Below are 20,124 nucleotides of genomic sequence, written 5' to 3' on the forward strand. Positions count from 1 at the left end.
TCGGTTCGATCGGTTGCACACCACCCGCCTCGCGTTGTTCCTCGTTATCGTTCGTGCTACGTGTCGGCGATATTTCGACGCGCCGCGCCGCGTGTACCGTTATTATTATTGTTAACGAAAGGAACCTTTATTTTCAAATACGCGATATAAGATACAAATAGAGAGAGTGAAAAATAAAATAAAATACAAAAGAGAGTAAAGAAGATTTATCGTCCTTGTTATCGTCCATATTCTGTGTCGTTGATATCTCTGCGCAGTGTGTGTGCAATTATTATTATTGTTAACGAAAGGAACCTTTATTTTAAAATACGCGATATAAGATACAAATAGAGAGAGTGAAAAATAAAATAAAATACAAAAGAGAGTAAAGAAGATTTATCGTCCATATTCTGTGTCGTCGATATTTCGGCGCAGTGCGTGTGCAATTATTATTATTATTATTATTAATGGAAAGAACCTTTATTTTAAAGTACACGATATAAGATACAAATAGAGAGAGTGAAAAATAAAATAAAATACAAAAGAGAGTAAAGAAGATTTATCGTCCATATTCTGTGTCGTCGATATTTCGGCGCAGTGCGTGTGCAATTATTATTATTATTATTATTAATGGAAAGAACCTTTATTTTAAAGTACACGATATAAGATACAAATAGAGAGAGTGAAAAATAAAATAAAATACAAAAGAGAGTAAAGAAGATTTATCGTCCATATTCTGTGTCGTTGATATTTCGGCGCAGCGTGTGTGCAATTATTATTATTGTTAACGAAAGGAACCTTTATTTTAAAATACACGATATAAGATATAAATAGAGAGAGTGAAAAATAAAATAAAATACAAAAGAGAGTAAAGAAGATTTATCGTACTCGTTATCTTTCATATTCTGTGTCGTTGATATTTCGGCGCAGTGCGTGTGCAATTATTATTATTATTATTATTAATGGAAGGAACCTTTATTTTAAAATACAGGATACATAATACAAATAAAATAAAAGAATGAAAAATGTTAAAGGAGATAATTTTTAATCCAAAGCAACGAAGGAGATTTTTAATTTGATTATTATCGACTTCTTATCGAAGTACACTGTATTTGTTAGCTTTTTTAAACGATCACGTTTCGTTGAGCTGCACAATTTTGTACAGGTTGTATTCCGTTCTTTTTCCCGTAACGAATAATGCATTTCAGTTGCCCGAAACGCCCAATATCCTAAAATATTGAAATTTAAACGAACGGAATCAAGGCGCAAATTGAATTCAAACTTTCAAGTAATGAGAGAATCGGAGCAAAGTTAGAAGTATTGATTTGCACGGCAAAAATATATAAAATATAATTATTTCCGCAATGGCACTTTTCTCTTCGGAGTAACAATTTTATCCATAATATTTCCACAATCGTCGAATAACCTCGTTTCCAATTAACAGTTTCGATGAACTATTCAAATAGATCCGGTCGATCGGCTATTCCAGAAATAATTTCACACAAATAGAAACTTCCCGCGGAATGATAATTTCTGTATCGATATTCGAAAGCGTGCAATATTCAATCGCTCTTTCGCCCGAAAGAACCTCGAACGTGAAAAACACGTTCGAATAGAATCAGTGGTTGTCAGAAATCTACGTACAAAATTACCTCTTCGTAGACAACCTATCGTTGAAAGGTTTACCATCGAGGGTACTCGGTGAAAATCGTAATTCTCAGATCGGCACGGCGACGATTTCCACCGCGTGCCACCGTGGAACTCGCTCGAAACCTCTCCGCGATCAAATTGCTCGGAAATTCGCAACGAAAAAAAAAAAAAAAGAAAAAAGAAAAAAGAAAAAAAAAGAAAGAAACGAGTGGGCCAGACGCGCGAACCACTGGTCAGAATGCATCGCTGCGTCGCGTCATTGGCGTAGCGACGTCGAAGCGCGGTACGGTAGATGCGTCCCGTTACTCTCGGCCGGAAAATCGTCCGAGTCGATCGATCGATTTCCCCTCGAAACCGGACTGACCTTCCGCACGACCCTGCTCGTTTGTTCGTTCGGCGTGCAGCCTGCTGCCTTGCGCCACGATTGATAAAGTGCGATAGCCCGATACAGTTTACGGGCGCACGTCGGTCGCGCGCGTGCTCACCAGGAAATCGACAACGGGCCAAATAAATTCGATACTTCCCGTTTATATTCTATCGATACGCGCCGCGTTAAAGCTTCTTTTAATTTCGTTTCCTCTCTCGCGTTCGTCACCGGAGCACTTTCAACCCCCGACGGTTGAATTCTCGTTGGTTTCGCTGGCAATAAAAGAAACAAAAAAAAGAAAAGAACGACGAGAATAAACGGCGGACGTTTTCTGTTTAACTGTTCCGAAGCATTTCGAATTCTTCGGAAAGACGCAACGAATGGGGTACGTACAGTATCGGAGAAACACTTTCGATCAAACTTCTATCACGAAGAATTCAGATCGTACTCTTGGTCGTCCAAGTATTTACTTGCGGGTGAATTTTCGTTGATTTTTCTGGTAATAAAAAGAGAACGAAAATAAATGATTCGTGGGGCACAAGTGACACGGTATTCGCGAGAATGAGAACGGTTAGATAGGTAGAAGACATTCGTAGATTAGTACTGGGCAGGTTGTAATATTATTAGAAAGTCAGGAGTTAAGTGGCGTCCAAGTAGACATTGATCTTTAAAGGGTGTGACGTTACCCGTGAAAAACACGCGCGTTAATTATCAGGAAACAAGCTTACGTACCATTTATAAATAGGATGAATAGTCGTAGGTCTAAATGCGAACTCTGCGAGACTCCAGATTTTGCTTGCATTGCCCGCAAACGATGGCCATTACTTAACTCTGGAGTACTTTTTCAGGTTCATTAATGTAGCCGTGAGCTGGAAAGATGATTCCCGGATTAAGGGGGAATGTAGTACCGCGAACAAGGGGAATGTGAACAGTCTCCGGTAATTTTTGCTTAGTCGCAGATCTTCGCGGACTGGCTAAATCGTCCGACCCAATCCGATTCGCAATTTCTTCCAGAGATTAGCGTCGCAGCTCCAAAGTGTGTCATCCGATAGTCTCCTGCTATTTACAATCGTTATTTTCCTGAAATAAAAACTCTAGAACTTGCAACTCCGTAGTATTTACCATAATTGCCAGAAATGTATGAAACAGATACAAACGCGAAAAGATTATATTGATACTCAAGTGATATCACGTGATATCAAGTGATACTCTAGGTTCAACAGTTAGAGTATATCCAGTCAGCAACAAAGCCACATTAGCACGGATTCTCGTGTTAGACGGATTTTCAACCGGCACAAAGTTGCCGACGATGTCAAACACTTTCTTACCATCAGTGTTAAACCGTAGGTACTTGATGGTTCGTGTGTACAACGGTCACTGTTAAATTACCGAACAGACTGAAATTACAGAGCGAAAGGTAGACAACAAGTCGAACGGTCCACTCCCTTTTCCTTGCGCTATCAATTCCCTTTCGCGGAATCCAACACTTTCACGGACCGAGTATTTGCAGTTAATAGGGTGTTTGCAGTCTCCGGAAGCAAACCGTGTCCTTTTGGGAACCGTTTCCGACGTCTCGCCGGTATTACGGCTATTGTGTGTCGCTGCGTTCTCGGACTAGTGGTAAAACTGGCTGCAACGTTGCCGAAACATCGGAAATCCCTTCCAAAGGGATGCTGTTTACATACGGGAACACGGAAGACTGTTAACCAATCGAAACAATTAGGAGATCGCTTATTCTAACCAATTTGCAGCTTGGTAAAGTTGCACAGCCTGTGCAAGTCGGATATTTGGCACGTGTTGTTTAATCGAATAGTCTCGAGGCATTAAAAATTGTAGTCAGATCGGTAACTCGATAAGTACACTAGGTGAGGGGAATATTAGCGTGCTTTGGGAGAGGATACTCAAGTGTGTGAAAATATGTTAACAAAGAAATATTAAATACATACGTTTTACGTTACAAAAGACTTATGTTACTGTAAACGTTCCAGTCTAGAAAGTGGGACATTAATCTTCGAAATTCGAGTGTTATTAAGACCAGTGTCATTTTTCGATCGTTTTATTCTGGTCCTCTTCGGAAACGGTGCAGTGAACGATTATTCTGAAAGAAAGTACGGTTCAATATAGAAGGTACTTGTAAAAAATATTCTCATTTTCATATAAATATACGTGATATTTTTTATACACCATTACCAGTGTATTCTTTCTTCGCGAAGGACTTGGGTATGGCTGGAAAATGCCAGCTATCTCTGCTAGCTATCCCGGTAGTACCGTTAACAATGGTAATTGATGCATGGTAAGCCCTCTAACAACGGAAAAGGGATTCTGATTTATGGGCCGATTTCCCCGAACATGGGATTCATTGTGCAATGTCCCTGCAGAGCTCGCTCGCAGGGTATACGCATCGAGCTCGTCAGTGTTGTATAACCAGGAAACTGTTCCGAAATCATGGCTGGTTTCCCTTGTCCTCATTTATGCAGCTCTGCAAGATTACTTTTAAAAAGGGAACTCGACCTTTATAAACAATATTGGACGAGTTTTGAGAAGCAGAGGAAATCTGACCTAGCTTGGCAGGTTGCTTTCCACGAGTATTTGAACATTTTTTCTCAACTTTGTATCTTAAATTTATCACACTTGGATATTTTCACATCTGCACTCGAACTTCGACACTTTGACCATCGTATTAGGTACTGTTACGTTAGTGTCTTTAGCAGAGACACGTATTGCAAGAGACACACTGCTGTATGTCTCAACTTTGTGTCCTAAATTTATCATACTTGGATATTTTCACATCTGCACTCGAACTTCGACACTTTGACCATCGTATTAGGTACTGTTACGTTAGTGTCGTTAGCAGAGACACGTATTGCAAGAGACACACTGCTGTATGTCTCAACTTTGTGTCCTAAATTTATCATACTTGGATATTTTCACATCTGCACTTGAACTTCGACACTTTGACCATGGTAACTAGATAGCGTTAGGTTGGTGTCGTTAGCAGAAGCACGTGTTGCAAGAGATACACCGCTCCGTTCAACGTACGTTCCCCCGCCCACTTTTGTTCTTCGGTTAACATCGACCCATCCTGTTCCAAGGGATTCGATAGCGTACCAACTTCACGGAAGAAAATAGTTTGAACTGGTACGGCCCGGAGCGAAAGAGTCAAATGAAATAATGGAAAAATATTCGAAACGGTGGTGCCGGTTCGAAAAGTTCCCTTCGGGGAAGTTGTTAACCGGTGACTGGGATTCACCCAGGCCTAGCAGCGTTAACTCCATCGTGACTAGATACGATCACCTAATTGTTTCGAACGCCGTCTAAAAAGTCACGCAACGGTGGGCAATAACATTATCGCGTCCAGCCCTGGCAAAAAGTTCGCATTAACGTTTAATCGCCCCGAGCGGCCGAATGGAAATGGAAATTCTAATCTCAATAATACACCCGAAGAGCGGTCTAATTTCCACCGGGGGAATTGCCGACCAGAAGCGCTTCTGAAGCTACTTTTACGGTTATTGCGTTGCCCGTTGATATTTTCGGAGAATATTAAAACCTTCGAACGACGCGTACGTGCAACGAGGTTACGTGCAACGATGCACTTTGCATCGCCAGACATCGGGTTCCTCGGTGTCGTCGGTTTTTGCGCGAGTTCTCGTCGCCTCGAGAATATCGACACTTGTCCCATCGCCGAGGATGAACCGGAGAATGATTTTTCAAACTCGACGACTTCGACGACAAGTTTCTCCGCCAGCATAATGCACCACCGTTTAACTTGAAATAATACGAAGCTGGGCACTGACTGCGCGTGATCCTTTATCCTAATACTCGATGATTTTGATCCAGAAACTGATAGCTCTGCGAATAAATTTAGAGGTAGGTTAGAAATTTCTTTCGCCGTTAAATAATCTGGAAATCTCATTGTATTCGACGTAGAACCTAGTAGGTAACTTATGAAGGAATCTAATAGTAGATTCGGATAAGAAACACACCTCTCCTTTACCGTTTAAATATTCCAGATTTAATCTAGGCATTTGTTCCTACGGAGAAAACCTTTACCTTGAAACTTAGAATCTCCCGTGTCTTATATAACGACATTTAGGTGGTCTTACCGACAAGTAAGTTACTAATAGATCCAAACCTGAATGGACTTTCCCCTTCGCGTTAGGCAAGTAATATAAGACAAAGCCTCTGGGAAAGAAGCAACGTCCCGAACCAAGGGTAAAAGATAACACAAATCGCCTCTTCATCGAGAGCCATTATCCAGGACCCCCTTTACCACACTTTGAGGAGTCTTCCCTTTTTTACGCCCAGGTCATTCGCGAACAGCGCGTTTACTCGAGTGGATACCGGGGACAGGCTCCCTAATTGATAAGCGGTGTAATTATTCCCTTTGCGATCCAGTTTAGCGTACGTATCGAATCCTCGTTGAACTCTTCATTGATAATTGGTCGTCTCCTCGGTCGACTCTGGAACTACTTTCATCGTGGACAACCGAGATTTTATTATCCAGATTTAGTTCATCTATACTCTAACGCATATATCTCGTCCTTTAACCTCACTGAACGATACAAGCACCGTTATAAACAGTGTAAAACTCCACGAGTACGTTGGTCCACCGTTTCTTCGTTTCTCGTACCCATCAAGGTGTCGACTTCGACGAAGAGGGAAAGTCAACAACCGTCGCAAAACTTTCCCTATGTATCGCTGCGATCGTTCTTCCCAAGTCGACCAGTTTCCAGGTTCTCTCCAGACGGTCATCGATATGATAAACGTAGATTCGGTGAGTTCTCGATATCTTGTACTCGGTTCGGAAGTTTCCGTTCGAATTGTTCCCGTTTTGCTATTTCTCGGTTCATTTACCAGCAGCGAGCACGTCGATAAGCCAGCAGGAAAATTGGAGGACTCGGGCCGGCAGGAAGGAACTCGGCCATCGCGAGGGAAGAAACGAACTACGATCCGAGTGTCTGTTCCGCGTGTCGTGTAATTCCATTTCGAAAGTCCTACGTTTACCCTGGCGGCAATTCTCGTTCGTTGGGTTTCCATTCTCAGCGTAGCACGCGTTACCAGTTTCACGTGTGCTCAGCGACGCGGCTGCGCCCCGGTATCTAAATCTTGCCGGCGACGCGACATTGTTGCCTCGCACTGCCGGTGGATCGTTACACCGCTTTATCGAATGAGTACCGTGGCCGCAGCCTTCGCGAACAAAGTACTCCGGGTACGGTAAATCGATTCCTCTCGAACCCCGAGCTTCCATCTGATATACCGTTGGCCCACTCTGCATTCAAAAGAGACGCTCTCGGCTCGTTGGATCACCTTGGACGTGTCCCGAGGGAAGAAAAAATTTCACCCGACTTATCGATTCTTACGCTACACGTGAAAGCTGTCGTAGATCAGGAGGGGACCGCGTGGCGGTAAACTTGCTGACAAACGCCTGCTACCAGCTATCCTATTTACCTGTTACCCGCCACGCATTTTGAGCGTGTTTCGAAGGTTAATACCTCCACGCTATTTCCCTCTCCGAGGTTAATAGCTGGGTCAAGGGCTGAACGGGTCTTTGACACGAGTTATCCTTGTACGCTGAACGATGCCTCGGCAACTTGCAGTAATTAGTGGACGTAAGGGAATATTGTTTAGAAAATCTAGCAAGAGGGCGGTTGTGTTGTGTCGGAGAACAAGGTCCTGTTTGTGACCGCAAAGAGGGAATGGTGTATACTAGGTTGTTCGATAAGTTTTATCGTCTTTTCCATTGTAGAAGAATACTATGACACTTCGACTTTGAACGATTTTCTATCTTTAGAAAAATAAAACGACGAAACTTATCGAGCAACCTATTATGCCTTTGGAAACGGTATAGCGTTTATTCCGGGACTTTTAAATCAAGATGCTCGTTTAACGAATACCCCTTGAAACTTCCTACGTTTAATTTTCAATATGATAGTACGGACGTAACTATCGAAACTCCGAATAAATATTCACAATGGAATCTCTCGATCGTAAAACCTGGTAACGTAGTCGCAAGATCGATAGATACCGCGAATAAATATCGGTCGGAGATCCTCGAATTTTTTCGAACGAAACAATTCGTCCCCGAAGAGTTGAAATTAATTTAAATACCTTCTACTTGAACACTCCGTCTTGCGTATCGCGGTATTTGTTGCTAACCTCTTCGATCGAGCAGGGTATTAAATTCTCAAAGTTTGCGGAAAGAAAGCAAAATGAAACACCGCCTCGGAGGTAACCGCTATTTATGCAAAACTTGAACATCGGAGCCACCGCTGATAAAGGACGATAGGTCGATACGAGGCGCGGGGAACTTGAAAGCGGGGCGAGCTGCATCGAAGAAGAGAGGCTAATCTACTCGAAGGCGGTTTACGCGTCGAATATGGGAATCCCGAGACATTACCGGAAATTCAACCGTCCGCCTGGAACTCATCCCCCCTGGAATACGGTATTGCCGAGCAGTAATTTTTTATGATAAAACTTGTTCGTAAAAATACACGGGGTATATCTACGAGACGAGAAATAATTTCAAAACCGATAGGTATCCCCCTCTTTCAGTTTTTTTTTTTTTTTTTTTTTTTTTTGGAAAGAGCTTCCTGAATATCGTGGTTCAAATTTGTACGAAATTAGAAATCAACAATTGATACGATCATTTGTCTCTTTTTTTTTTATTGAATTTTTAGGTACTTTGAAAACGATGACACATTCGATAGCAGGGATACAAACAATTCCTGCACGAACGTTCGTATCAAAGATCGGCTTTTGTCCGTTATTTTATTGAAATTTCGAACGAATTTAATAATTTTTTAATACGCTGTAACGAACAATTTATTCGCTGCGCGTACCGCGCGAGTGCACATTTGGTACATTCGCTTCATTCGTTCTTTTTGTATCTGATTCTTTTATTATTCGCGCTAAATAACGACAGTATTAGCTTTATTACACTGGGAACGGAACGATGTTAATTATATGATAGCAATTGTCGAGATTCGGTATTAATTTCTGTTATAAAACTTAATCCTAATATTGAAATAATGGAATAGAAGTGACCCAATTTATTACGAACGTTTAAAAGAACTGTTAAAAGGTATTGTCGAAATTAACCATCGGTTTTAATGATAAAAGAACTGCCCTCGTTCGACAGAAGAGGAATTGTTTTCTGTCATGTCCACGCCCGACCACATGCAGCAACAACTATAAAAAAAAGACTTCTTGATTCGAGTTGGGCAGTGATTGATCATCCACCGTATTCTCTTGACTTTGCACCGTCTATATTTCGTCTATTTTTTGAGTCGTTGCTTCAAACGATAAAAAATTTCTACGTTTACGAAGAAATCGAGAACTCCCTCTCCGAATATTTTCAATTAAAGGACGCTGCCCGAGGAAATGTCGACAAAATTTTAAAAATTAACAGCGAAGCAGTAGTTTCCAAACCGTTTGGAAGACGTGCTCCTAATGATACAAGAAAATTTTTATACTCGCGATGGGTGAAAGATTCAAAATGATAAAAAATGTTTGTAACCGTTAAATTCCAACGATTAAATAGAAAAAGTATATTTAAGTTATTCCAATTGTTCTACGTTAACCATTTTTTTTCTACACTCCATTGTGGGAAAAAGTGAACGTAATTAAACGATAGAATTTTTCCGTAAATCTAACGTACATATGTACAGGTGTACACAATAGAATCGGTTGAATAGCCAACTGACGGCGAATACGAGAAATTGCACCGCACAACCTACGCAATCCGAACCATCGAAAATGGAACGAAAAAGTCGCAGTCTCTAATTACTTTTCGGTTAGAAACAGGCTGTAAATTTCACCGTTTAGATGGGTTATAATCGATTCCACTATTTCCATTCGACACTTTTTATTAACACCTTCCGTGGAAGTTCTCGCACGTTGAACAACTTGCACCTGGTTGCACCGTGCACCGCGTATCGGTTCGATTACAGTCCATGCAAATATTGCTCTCATATTCCACGAGGACGCGTGCGATGCCATAAATTATACCGAGATGGTGCATTTTCCTGCCCACGGAACATCGAAACTCCATTTAACGACCGTTGTATCGTATATTATCCCTAATTGTAAGTCGGCCACGTTAATTAATCGCGGGACCGATCGGATCGCAACGATCTTCCTTAAATGCGACCCCGTCACTCGAGCTGGCCAACATTGGAGTTTGAAACACGAAATTCGAAACTTTACCTTTCGAGCGCGATGTTGAATCGACGAACTGAAACTTTTTCTGCCTGTTTTTCGACAACTGGGAACGATACGGCAATTCGATTCACTGTATACATTCTCGTTTGGGAAGTGTAACTCCGCGAGTATTCACCCACTGGTCATCGTAAGGTGAAAATCCTGTCGGGCAGCGTAATTGTAACAAATTCTCGCGTATCAACGATGTTATTACGTCACGGTTCTCGCGTGCCGAGAATTTCTTTATCGGACGAAAAAGACGCGTGAATCGAACGCGAAAGGGAATTTCTCGCACTAGAAACTTTTCGCGGTGCGAGTGGTTTATTGGTAGAATAGAGATAACGGTTGAAAGGTAATTCTTTTGATCTGGGAACTCCGGGGAAAAAGAAGAAAGGAGAGGAGAATCTAGTCTTTGTACCTCCTTAATTAAATATTAATTAAGCGTTCGTTAGGACGGCTCGAGTCAATTTACACCGGGGGAATGTAATATCGTTACTTTCTATTGAACAACAGGATAACGAATTTTCTTACAAACCGATGTTAAATGGAGTTTATTAAACTCTCGAATTTTCAAGATAGTTTTCAAACCTCCATAATTCGCATTTTGCAAGCTAACGTGAAATCATTGATAAAACGAAATTTGTAATTCATACGTGTAATATAACAATTAGAATATAATACTTTGAGCGTTCTACAAATATAAATACACCCTTTATATGAAATTTCATTTCGTAGCGCAAGGTTCTCGAGACTCTAGAAACCAATTTATCGTTTTATTTTACAAAGGAGCGAATCTCACTCGGGAATTTTTCAATTCGATTCTCTGGTATCGTAAAAAGATGGAGAATATAATTAAGCGATCGGTTTGAATCGAGACACACCGTATAAGTCGGAAGAGGTCGACATCCCCGTCAATTTGCGGCCGAGTATCGGCACGAAAAGGCCAGTGGAGATGTCTCTTCCCTTTCAGAGGTTCCACGTGCTCGCATGAATCGAGCGTTTTGCAGGGGCGCTCGATAAATTTTCAATGACATCAGCGTAAAAACGTCCCCGCTATTGTCTGGAAACCGGGTCGCCCTGGCTGGCTCCACTGACCGAACAAAGAAGAAACAATCCGGTGCATTTTGAATTCGTCCGCTTCGCGTTCGGGATCGAACGTGTTCGACGAGGAAAGCTCATTCGGCGCGGTTGAAAAGCGCTTTTGCATAATTTTCAAAGAGAGCTCGAGGCACTTCCGGCGCCGTTTGAAGCATCGCTGCAACGGGCACGGGTTACCGAAGAAATTCGACACTGTAATATTAGCGAAGAACAAAGGAATTAAATTCCAAATGAGGCAAATATTCAGCGCGTGAATTGTTCAATCACACGGTGAATGGACGGAACCGTTCTAGCGAATGTACAGTAATCACCGCACCTTTGTTTGGCACAATGTGTAAACTTTTCCTTTGACGCATCTATTGTCGCGTGGCCCCCCTACGAACGACGTAAACATTCCGATCGTTGAACGTTGTTTTTTAAACAGTTGAATTTACGCACTGGTAACAACACGTGGGAATTCAAAGGCGCAGTCGACAGTGTAGCTTATTGCGGAAGTTTGATAGAATTGGGTAAGATATAGATCAGGATTAGGTGTATTTGGTTGCGCGACTATTTGAAGTTACATTTCTTAAATTTATAAACGATTGAATACAGCTAGGAAAGGTACAGATAATTTAAATTCGATCGCTGAGCGTTCCCGTGACACGGTGTATCGTTAATAATTTCACGAGCATCCACAACGCGCATCTTCGAAGTAAAAGAAAATTACGTTTGAGTAAACTTCGCGTTTACGGCTCTGATAAACCGTAGAGAAAATTACCAACTTGACGAGCATCCACAATGCACATTTTTCAAGGAAAAGAAACGACCACTCGGTCGTTTTGTATTTCGCAAGAGGAAATGATCCGGGTAGGTTAAGATTGTGCGAAAGCTAGAGCGTGAAAATTCCAACTACGGGGGAAAAAAAAAAAGACAAGGTGACTCGTTAAAGCGCCTCCCGTGTAATTTTTCTTTCGAAACAATGCGAGATTACGCTAACGTCCCCGGAACAACTGCACGAGGAGGAGTCGCGCAATATTTCTCCACGCGTTACAGCCGTCCGGAAACTCCGTCCCTCTACGGTTTCTCTTTCATCTACGGGAAACTTCCGATGGAAGAGGACGCCTCGTTCCATCCGGCGGAACACCTTGCTGCATTTCCTTTCCCTATCCACTCGGACGGAATGAAATTTCAACGCTCGACGACAGAGTTCTAAAGATCTCCCCGTGCAAACATTCCTTCGGCTCCTTCCTCTCGCATTGTCACGTTCCGCAAACGACGGGGTATAAAGTCCCGGAGAAAAAACCGTTTTGTATCTAAGTGAATAGAATTTACTCGTAGCTTCCCTCGCGAGGAAGAATCCCTGGCTATCGTGTTCGTTGAAAGCACCGGGAGTCCAACACCCCCCACCCCTCACCCCGATCGTCTGCAAACATTGTTGTTACTCGAGTAAAATAAGTGGCTCGATGTGTACGTTTCGCGCAACATCAACTTCTACGGACAATTGCACCGTACTTATTAACCGCGGTGCACGATCGATGTTTTACGTCCGGCTAATGATAACTCGATCATCGAGATTGTATTACAACGAAGCTCCTGCAGACAATAGGGTGGAACGTATTATTGAAATTGATCTGCAATAGTTCGGAATTTACGAGCGTTGTCGAGGCTCGCTTTTGAACACGTTCGAGCGTTCGAATTCGTGGGCGTATAAACACGTTCGAGCGCTGGAATTCGTGAACGTATAAACACGTTCGAATGTTCGAATTCGTGAATGTGTGAACACATTCTTATGTTCGAATTCGTGAACGTATAAACACGTTCAAATGTTCGAATTCGAGAACGTATAAAGACGTTCGAGCGCTCGAATTCGTGAACGTATAAACACGTTCGAATTTTTGAATGTATAAACACGGTCGAATGTTCAAATTCGTGAATGTGTGAACACATTATTATGTTCGAATTCGTGAACGTATAAACACGTTCGAATGTTCGAATTCGTGAACGTATAAACACGTTCGAATGTTCGAATTCGTGACCGTTTAAATCTTGAAATTCTCGAACCCTTGAATCGTTGAATCGTCGAACACTTAGGCACGGTATTTGGTATAAAAAAAATTTGTTTTCTTTTATTCTTTTGTACAGCCATCTACGTGACATCGGTACGTAATTTGTCGTTCTCTGTACGCGTAAACCAGATACGCCCCGGGGACGATATTTACGATTTTTCAGCAAAACGCGAGCCGACAACGACGTTTGTGAAAAAGTGTGCAGAAATTTGTCCGCAGTGTCGGTAGATTTTTATGACTTTGCAGGATAACACGGTCATTCGATCTTGCGCCATCCTTTCTCCTCGTTTACAACGTCGAGCACGTTTTTAATCGTTGGCGACGCCCATTGTTGAATTCTGGCGTGTTTTATGGGCCTCTTTGTTCTCTTCTTCGTTGTTCCAGTTCTCGCTGGCCGAACATCAAAAGAGATCGGCGTCTGATTATTTTTGGGAGACGCGAATTCCGCTCGAATAGCCGCGCGTATCACCTGCGAGAACCGGGAAGATTGAACAAATGGAAGACAATCGAGTGAAAATGAGCGAACCTTTTCGTCTTTCGACCGTAACGAAAAAATAATAACGGGATGGAGGTGAGAAAAATGATATTGTCAACGTTTCTATACCGATGTCTTTGAATTATGCGAGACACGATTCGTTGGAAAGGAATTTCATTTCGTACAGTCGTGTAACGATCCATTCGAGAATTCCAACTCCAACAACTTCGATCCTGAAAATTCGTTGGAGACCTAGACGAATATTTATCATCGTCTGGAAGATAAAATATAAAATTATACGCAAAAATTAAATCTGGAATATATAGAGAACTTTGCGTGCAATTCTTTCACATTTTCTCCTTGCGTGCAAGGTACAAAGTAGCGATTTATTTATCAATTTTCCGTAACAACGGAAAGAGAGGTTTAAAGAAAAGAAAAAAGCAGAAATCAGTTTTTACGGAGTACGAGCTAAAAGGTGATTAATGTACTAACGTACAGTGCGTGTATTTTAGTTGTTATTTTCTACGGTATTGCGAAAGTAATGATCGAGAAATTTTTCAAAGTAATCGTTACACGTACGGACCATTTATGATTTTTTCAACCCGCCTGAATGAGTTTGCATTTTGAATACCTGTTCAAGGGACGCGTTATCGACTCGCGTGCGGAACACGGAAAGATTTCGTAATCGTTTCAGACTGCTTTTATAACACCTTGTCCAACACGAGATCCACCGAATCGATGTTTCATAAATTATTAACGGTTTTACGAAACGAGAACGAACCGAGTACTATTTATGGCGGAGCAAAGTGATAAATCACGGAAACGAAGACGATGAATCTGAAATTACCGATGAAATTAAATATACATAAAGAATGATATACTCGGTAGTCGATTCTCGAACCTCTACATTCGCTCAACTTTCAACGTTAAATACTCGACACTAAGCACGTGATATCTCAACTTCCAACTCGCGAGACTTATCATCAATATTCGACTGATCTCTTTTCTCGACGTTCTCTTTAGACGTGCAACATTCTTTCAAATCACTCGTTCAATTCGACGAAAACATTATTTACAAGCCATTACTGCCCTAAATGTGTCTTATTCTTAACGTCCTTTAACGAAGGGGCTAACTCGACACCTAATTAACACTTAATCACTGTACAATCGAGCGAAAGCTTGGTAACTGAAACAACGAAGCACAAGATTATAAACGAAGAATATAAATTTGAAATCAGAAACTTTTCACATACGTGTGATCGAAACTTTCTTACTGTTTGGAGAGATAAATTTAAAAATTTGCATTTTTGTACCGCCTGTTAAAAAAAACTTGACAAGAGTCTCCAGTCGCATCGTTTGGCAGATAGAATGTTTTCCGAATGTTCGTTTCAACGTTACGTTCGACTGTCTGTGATTCAACACGTGCGGGTAAAAATAGCAGCGGGTCGTTTAGAAATTTTTCGAGAAAATCAGGAGAAGTTGGTGCGTCCGGTGAGAAATGTGTCAAAGACCGAATCAGCGATACTATTTCGGTCGTAGGTGCTCGAAACGGTAGTCGGCGATAAATTGTCGAAGAGAAGACGAGCCAAGGTTCGTTTATATCCGACTTTCGGTTGTTCGATGGCAAGCCAAGGGGGTTCGTTAAGGAAAAGCCAGCCTAGCGAAGGCGGAACATCGCAAAAACCCGCTCACAGAACCTAGCGGGACGGGGGTTTCCCGGTTCCCTCTAATTGACGGGACTGACTCGCGCAAAGTGCTGTTCAAAGGCTCGCAGTCGATTCTGTATGCACCCCCGTGAAGGGGTTGAAGTTGTTAACATGCGTCGGGACTCGAAACAGAAACGAGAGAAAAAAGCGACGACAAGAGAGTCGATAAAGGAAGTAGTTCCCGACGAAAGCTGGAGCCGTCCTTGCGTTCGAACTTGCTTCTCGCTCGAAAGAGATACGATTGAAAAGTCCCCACCGAAACTCGCCGATATTTATTTACGATAATTTACCGTAACTTCCACTTTGAAATTGAAATCGACCGATAAGTTCTCCGGTTCGAGACGGGGTTCGTGTAACGAAGAAACAACTTCGATACGCGATATTTGTAATTGTAAAACGTGTAAGGGAATGGTTTACTTTCGATGTGAATCGAATTCGTGTCAACGAGATTGAAAAACGAGAAGCTGAGCGAGAGCTTGAGTACAATTTGGTAAATTTTCCAAAGGCGTATTGTTCTTTCCGTTATTAATACACTCTTTAGAACTAATGCGAAAAATGAATCTAATCGTGCAACTGTGCGTTGCATTTCTGTTTTGGGAAATTTTCAATTCCTCTAACGAGTTCTCTTTTCTATTTCTGTTTCAGGCTCGATCAGCCGGTGACCAGCTCGACGTCCGGAATGGACAGCAAAAAGGTTGAGATTTAACAAGTTTCTTTTCTACGATTAACGCGGTTAACCGTCGCTTAGATATTCGTCGAGATTAGAGAAGTTCGCGTTTGATAACGAAGATCCTCGAGACGTTGAACGAGGTTCGAGGAGTTGCATAGTTCCGTGAAAGTTCAGCAATCGATACGCGACATACGGGTTTATAGTAGTTGTAAAGGTTTCCAGTGGTCCGATACGAGACTCCGTTGGGGTTAACGATGTCGTTCGAAGTTAACGCGGTTAAATCGACGCGATAAGGGGTCCGGGAGCCGATCGAGAAATCCCAGTGAATTAACAGAGAAACTTTAAACGTTTTCAGTCCCAGTCGTTTGCTCGTTGATTACCTGTCCGCGAACGTCACCGTGCCAATAACGTTCGAATCGATTCGATCGATGCAATTATTTGCATTCGTTACGAACCGTTTCTTGGAAGCCAACCGGTAACGACGAGACTCGCGGACCCTGATCCTTCCTAATTCCGTTGCTTTTACCGTGAAATACTCCCGATGGAAATTATTCCAATGGTCGTTAATAATGTTACCGTAAATTAACAGTATTTGATCCACACTGATTCCCACCCGTTTGTTAAATATTCCCGATGCGAATTATATCGACGGAGATCGATAATATTATCGTAAATTAATCGTACTTGCGGCATAATTCGAAACAATGCTTTTACATATTATCGTTATTATTAACCGCTCGGTATTTGTTCGTGCGCGCGACTTTAATATCGAAACTGATCGACGAGTTCCGTTCTCCGTAAATTTCTCAATTTTCCCTCGATTTCAAAGTACGTACGAATCATCGTAGAGTAACTAATAATTTTTATACAGGTGTCGAACAGTCGCACAAATTTAGTCACGTTGTCTCACGTTGAATACATTAGAGTATTATACAACGTAGCGTACGATTTTTTTAATACGTTAATTATTCAATTTCTCATGAACGTTTAAAGTCACTTTTTCTGGATACAAATTATTGTTTTATTTCAAGCTTGCACCGTTTCTACGATTATTCAAATTTTCCAAAAATCGTACCCTAGATTTTAGACAATGGTCTCTAGTTCATGAATCGACAACGTTTCTTTATTTCAAAGCTCCCGGTTCCTCTCAACCGCAGCGACCAAAAAACAATGTTTCGCCGGAAGAGTTTCCGGAAATAGCGAGTAACTTCGCCGTTTCGCACGGTTTTTACTTTCGCAAAATTGTAAAATGAAGCTGAAAGTTACACTAGTATTCTCCGAAAGAGACTACATTTTTCATTCGGTAATTACTCGGGAAAAAAATTTGCAAAATTTTCTTCAACGTCTCGGAGTCGTGTCCCCTTAAGAGATATCGACGCGCGCGTGTACATGTAAGATAAACAACAGTATGCGCGTGTACCTGTACAATGTTTTCTGTTGGAGCAAGACGTAGCACACGTGGTATTAAATTAGCGTGGTTTCGCATCGAACGATTACTTTTACCACCGTTTCGATTCCTGGATAGTGTTTGTTTCCACCACGGGTACAAAACATGAACATGAACAAGAAATGTTTGCCACAGAGAGGAGAACTCGGCGCGTTAATAACTCGCGAGCGGTGGACGAGAGCAAAACCTAGCGTGAACCTCTAACCCCGCATGGACGACTTCGAAAGTTGCGCGGACGACTTCGAAAGTTGCGCGAGTCTCGTTCGCGCGAAAAAAGAAAGACGGATCCGTGGAACTTCGAGCGGCAGTTTTCGTTTTTTCTTTTCTTTTCTTTTTTTTTTTTTTTTATTCCATCGCCAAGTTTCCCGAGCAACGTTCGCCGGAATACTTAGGCGAGTCTCCCTGTCCAGAGTTTCCGAACTCGTCCTTGTCTCGAATCGTGCGAGCGGCCGAGTCCCTAATTTAACGAATCACTCGAGCGAATCTTTGCCTTCTCGTCCAGGTTGCTCCCGCGGAGAAAACTTTTCCCGGATTTTCCACGCGGCGAGTCTCGAGTCGCGTGCTCCGCGAAGGAACAACGATACCTGGAAAAGAACCTCCGTCTCACCGCTCCACGCTCGAAATACGATGGTTCACGGGGAACCACAATCCACGAGGGTCGTTGTTCGGTTCGCTGGGAGCACCTCCGCGTATGTTCCACGGTGAAAATTAAAACCGCCTACAATCGTTAGTTTCACTTCCAGACTCACGGGGAAGGAAAGTATCGCCTCTGAGAAAAAGTTTTCTGCGGGGAAAATACGTTCCCTCGACTTCGCGTATTACGTGTTCGTTATTCGCGAAACGTTTACCAACGTTTTTCATAGATTTGACAGAGAAGTGAATTTTTTGTAAAAATATGAAATGAACTTTCGTTGTACATTTGCATCGTCGTAGTGTGTATATAAGAAATAACTTTGAGTAATTTATATCTTGACAATTATCGAGTGTCTGTATTCGACGTATTGCAATTGAAATCTATCTTTCATCTATCTGTCAATGCACTTTGAAATCGGAGAGCACCGTACCATTCGACGAGTCGATGGATAAATTCTACAAATGCAAGATGCACTATCCCGAGATGCACTATCCCGAGATGCACCGAGAAGGTATCGTTGGCTCTGGAGGAAAAATCGTTCCAGCACCTGGAGGTCGTGGGGTGAAATTATCGACGATTAAATCAATTTCGAAGAACTCGATACCGGTGAAATTTTGCCGCTGAAAAAGGAGCTCCTCGAGCTCCCTCGAACGTTGCCGCGCTTTAATTGAGCAAAACGATGAAAAAAGAAAAATCCCCCAGCGGTGGTTTCGCGAGTTTCTCGAAGCGTGTCTCGACCTGGCCCACTGGACAAGTCGTGAACGTACCTCCAGGAGAGTCTTCTCGTCCAACGGGTGTACGAGTGTTTTCCCAGGGAAATCGGTTCACGGCTTGCGCGAACGCAAACTCACGAGAAGCCGATTACGTCGGAGTGGCGGCTCGTGTCTCGCTTCGACCAGCTCGTTAACTTGTCCAGCTTCCCCGAAAAATCGCGGGAAAAACTGAAACTCGCCGATGTCGACGGTCGTTCGCTGACCTCTGCACTCCACCTGGGCACCAATCGGTCGTTTTAACCGGGAACTCCTGTCGAGAGTCCTCCTGGAATTATTTACACCGATATTGAACGTTAATACATTGTGTACATGGATGGTGAGCTTGTTGGTACACTCGAGCAAAACGAATTGCAAACGTTCGGTGTTTAGCGTTCGTAGGGTGTTAGTTAATAGCACGGAACGATACAATCCGAGCCCTCTTTGTTTCTGTGTCGTCCCGTGAGATTTCAGTCACCGGAAGACGATACGTCGTACGTAGCGTCTGGGAGCTTCCTTAGGATAGAAACGCTGCCTTCTTAGCGTCGGGTGGTTTCTTTGACAACGTATCGAGCACGCGGAGAATCCCTACACTGGACAGCGCTGATCTAAATACCATAAGTCCACGACTTACGTGGTTAATTCGTTCCAAAGCTTCCCTCTTCAGTCGAATACCGTGCTGGAATTGTACGAATACGGTTCATCGTAGGGAGAAAGAAAGTCAGTTTCGAATTAAGAAAAGTATAATACAAGGAGCAATGGAACTTTGTACAGTATCGAGATTTAATATTTAAACACACGCTTACGTATATATATATATAAGGACACAAGTAGAAATATTAATAAATCCGCGTAACTTGAAGAGTCCCTACGCAAACGTATATCTTTCCACGTTTACAGTACGAATATTACTTTTACACGTTTAGGTTTTTCCCCAACATTTTTTGATTTACTTTACGTTGTGCGCATACAACTAATAACTATGCCACGCGCGCGAGAAGAATGCCACTGGGGTCCAGTAATTCTTCCTCCCCGCACAGAAAGAATTACTGGTCCCCAGCGGTATTCTTCTCGGGCGCCAACTATACATAAATCTTATTTC

General features: G+C 42.3%; 1 protein-coding gene across 8 annotated transcripts in view; it reads left to right on the forward strand.

Moving 5' to 3' along the window:
* LOC143152868 (uncharacterized) overlaps positions 1-20,124 on the forward strand; it is a 329,127-nt gene that overhangs the window by 183,709 nt on the left and 125,294 nt on the right. For all 8 annotated transcript variants that reach the window (XR_012993664.1, XM_076323451.1, XM_076323450.1 and 5 more), the window contains one exon: positions 16,168-16,216. Coding sequence is in view for 7 of the 8 variants with exons in the window: in XM_076323453.1 (XP_076179568.1) it covers positions 16,168-16,216 (49 nt within the window). In the remaining variant the exon portion in view is untranslated. The remainder of the gene's footprint in view (positions 1-16,167; positions 16,217-20,124) is intronic.

This window comes from Ptiloglossa arizonensis, chromosome 11 (genome assembly GCF_051014685.1).
Source record: "Ptiloglossa arizonensis isolate GNS036 chromosome 11, iyPtiAriz1_principal, whole genome shotgun sequence".
Lineage (NCBI taxonomy): Eukaryota > Metazoa > Arthropoda > Insecta > Hymenoptera > Colletidae > Ptiloglossa > Ptiloglossa arizonensis.